Source organism: Macrosteles quadrilineatus, unplaced genomic scaffold (assembly GCF_028750875.1).
Source record: "Macrosteles quadrilineatus isolate MER2022 unplaced genomic scaffold, UCM_ALF_1.0 Scaffold_2__2_contigs__length_208266976, whole genome shotgun sequence".
Taxonomy (NCBI): Eukaryota; Metazoa; Arthropoda; class Insecta; order Hemiptera; family Cicadellidae; genus Macrosteles; species Macrosteles quadrilineatus.
In genome coordinates this window covers 51,111,760-51,114,153 of record NW_026542595.1, presented here as the reverse complement: position 1 = coordinate 51,114,153, position 2,394 = coordinate 51,111,760, and the positions used below count along the sequence as shown (strand labels likewise).

General features: G+C 33.5%; 1 protein-coding gene across 1 annotated transcript; it reads right to left on the bottom strand.

The window, feature by feature from the left end:
* Positions 1–317: 317 nt before the first annotated feature.
* On the bottom strand, positions 318–1,394 carry LOC128984185 (putative nuclease HARBI1). The gene has a single exon (XM_054403480.1). It carries the CDS (start codon positions 1,392–1,394, stop codon positions 318–320), a length of 1,077 nt encoding a protein of 358 aa, XP_054259455.1.
* Between the last annotated feature and the right edge of the window lie 1,000 nt (positions 1,395–2,394).

Genomic DNA, 2,394 nt, shown 5'->3' with positions numbered 1-2,394 from the left:
TTCTATTTTCAGTTTAAGTTCCCGGTGGCCAAAGGCGTTGCCATCCGAGCCCTTGTAAAAAAGCATTGTACACATTTTTTACAGTTTGTTTATACTATGTTAACATTTAAAAAGTGAGTTATGATATATATTTACACAAAATTCCAAAGATGCAAAATACACAAAATCTTAAAAATAAAAAATAAATATTTTTAAAAATCAGACTGTCCTCAAACAAACAAAATCAAATAAGGACCTACTTTTACAATAAACAGATTTAAATAAAGGCCATACTTCTTAGGCCTATCTGTGTTACATATTTCTGAAATATTCGTAAATTAGTTTGTTGCGGGTCTGTAAGTGTCCATTTTTCCTCTTTTCCTCTGCCTTTCTGGAACTTGGCCGTCATTTCCTAGCAGATCATGAAGAGCTTCAATTGCAGCTAATTCATCAGGAGAAACAGGCGGAGTATCATCACCTTCCATAATGCATATGTTGTTTAATATTGCTGTAGCAACACAAACACTTTCCAGTCTATCTAGCTTCAGTCTTATTCCTAGGGCTAACACTGGAAACCTTCTTTTCCATACACCAAAACAACGTTCAATAGGATTTCTTGTACGGATCTGTGATTCCTGAAACAGTTGCTCTTCTCGAAGAACTGGATTTTCTAAAGGGGGTATTAAGTAATTACTGCAGGCATAACCACTATCTCCAACCAACACACCGTTTCCAAACAGTCCATTTTCAAATTCTTGTTTAATCCGACAGGAAGTAAAGATGTGGGCATCATGGGTTGAGCCAGGCCATCTGGCTACTATATTTGTAAGGCGCAGGGAACTATCACAAACCCCTTGTACGTTTATTGAAAAAACACCTTTTCTATTCCTAAAATACTCTGCGTTGTCACCACCTGGAGACAAAATCTTTACATGAGTGCAGTCGATAGCGCCTACACAGTTTGGGAACCGAGCTATTTCAAAGAAGCCAAGTTTCGTCTTTGACTGTTCTTCTTGTATTGATGGCATACAAATGAATTGTGGACGTAACCGTGCAATAGCCTCTGATACCTGTTTGACAATTTTGCTCACTGTTGATTTATGAATGCCATTTTGATCCCCTACATTTATTAAAAAACCACTTGAAGCATAGAACTTGAGTGTGACTAGGAACTTCATTTCAGGAGATATAGCCCTGTTTTTAATTGTTGCACACTTTATTTCCTCTTTGATCAATTCCAACACTATATTAGCCGTTCTCTTCCTCATCCTATATCTGGCAAAAAACTCTGCTTCATCCCACTTTGTAAAATGGTCAATTCTTGTTCGAATTTTTACTGGTCCTCTTCTAATTTGAACTACTTCTTCGAAATCTTCGTCTTCTATCCCATCCAGAATATCTATGACTTCCTCCATTATATGTTAGGACATAGATTTTGGGGCACAAACAGAAAAGTAAATAACTAAAGTGAGAAAAATGCATACAATCTGGTGTAGACTTGACAAATGAAGACTTTATTTATTTATTTTATTAATGTAAACAATATTTGACAACATATCATAGCTAACAGCTGTAGTTTAAACTTGACTCACTGGTTTAACCATGGTCCTGAATGAAGTTAAACTAATCTTCGGTTTAAGCTTGTCAAAGACATTGGAGAAACACCTTTCAAGTTTAAACCACAGCTTAAACGCCAGCATTGGTTTAAACTGCGTTGGAGAAACCGGGCCTTAGTCGTTTAACGGATTTGACTTGGTAAAACAGTTCTTAAGTATTAACAGAAATCAGTAAATTTAGATCACTGCAATCAGTCTGTGGCTCACATAAACTACGAGGATTTTTCTAAACTGCGAATAGCTTTAACATGGGAATGGACATTCAAAAGTAAGTCAAAGATACAACATAACCAAAATGTTTCAATTCTGCAAATAATAAGGTACATGACAAAAAAATGATGTTATGATTACATAATTTAGATGTATTTTGTTTAATCAAATCACCTTTTACTGAAAAGAATGAAATCAATTTTATTATTGCAAATCAGATTCGCTTTGAAATGTTTAGTTTTGTAATGTTAAAATCAGACAAGCCTATCAGAAACCCTTTATTGGATCTCATAAATTGATAATTGATGAGATTAGACCTATTTTCAGGTTATTGTGTATCAATAGGGTTGAAATTCCGAGCAGACGTACTACATGAAATTTATGGATTAAAATTTATATTCAAACCAACATAAATTACCAAATAGCATTTGGTGTTCTTCTTAAAGATTAATATCTCATAAAAAAGAATATAGGTAAATAATAAAAATATAATTTAATAAATAAAAAAATAAATGTAAATTAATTAATTAAATGTAAATAAATGGTGGCTTGACATTAATTGGTATATAATAGGCTATTTAATAGCCTA

Bases quoted from the DNA above. Each gene is read 5' to 3' on its own strand.
- LOC128984185 (XM_054403480.1), bottom strand. From the start codon at position 1,394: ATGGAGGAAGTCATAGATATTCTGGATGGGATAGAAGACGAAGATTTC.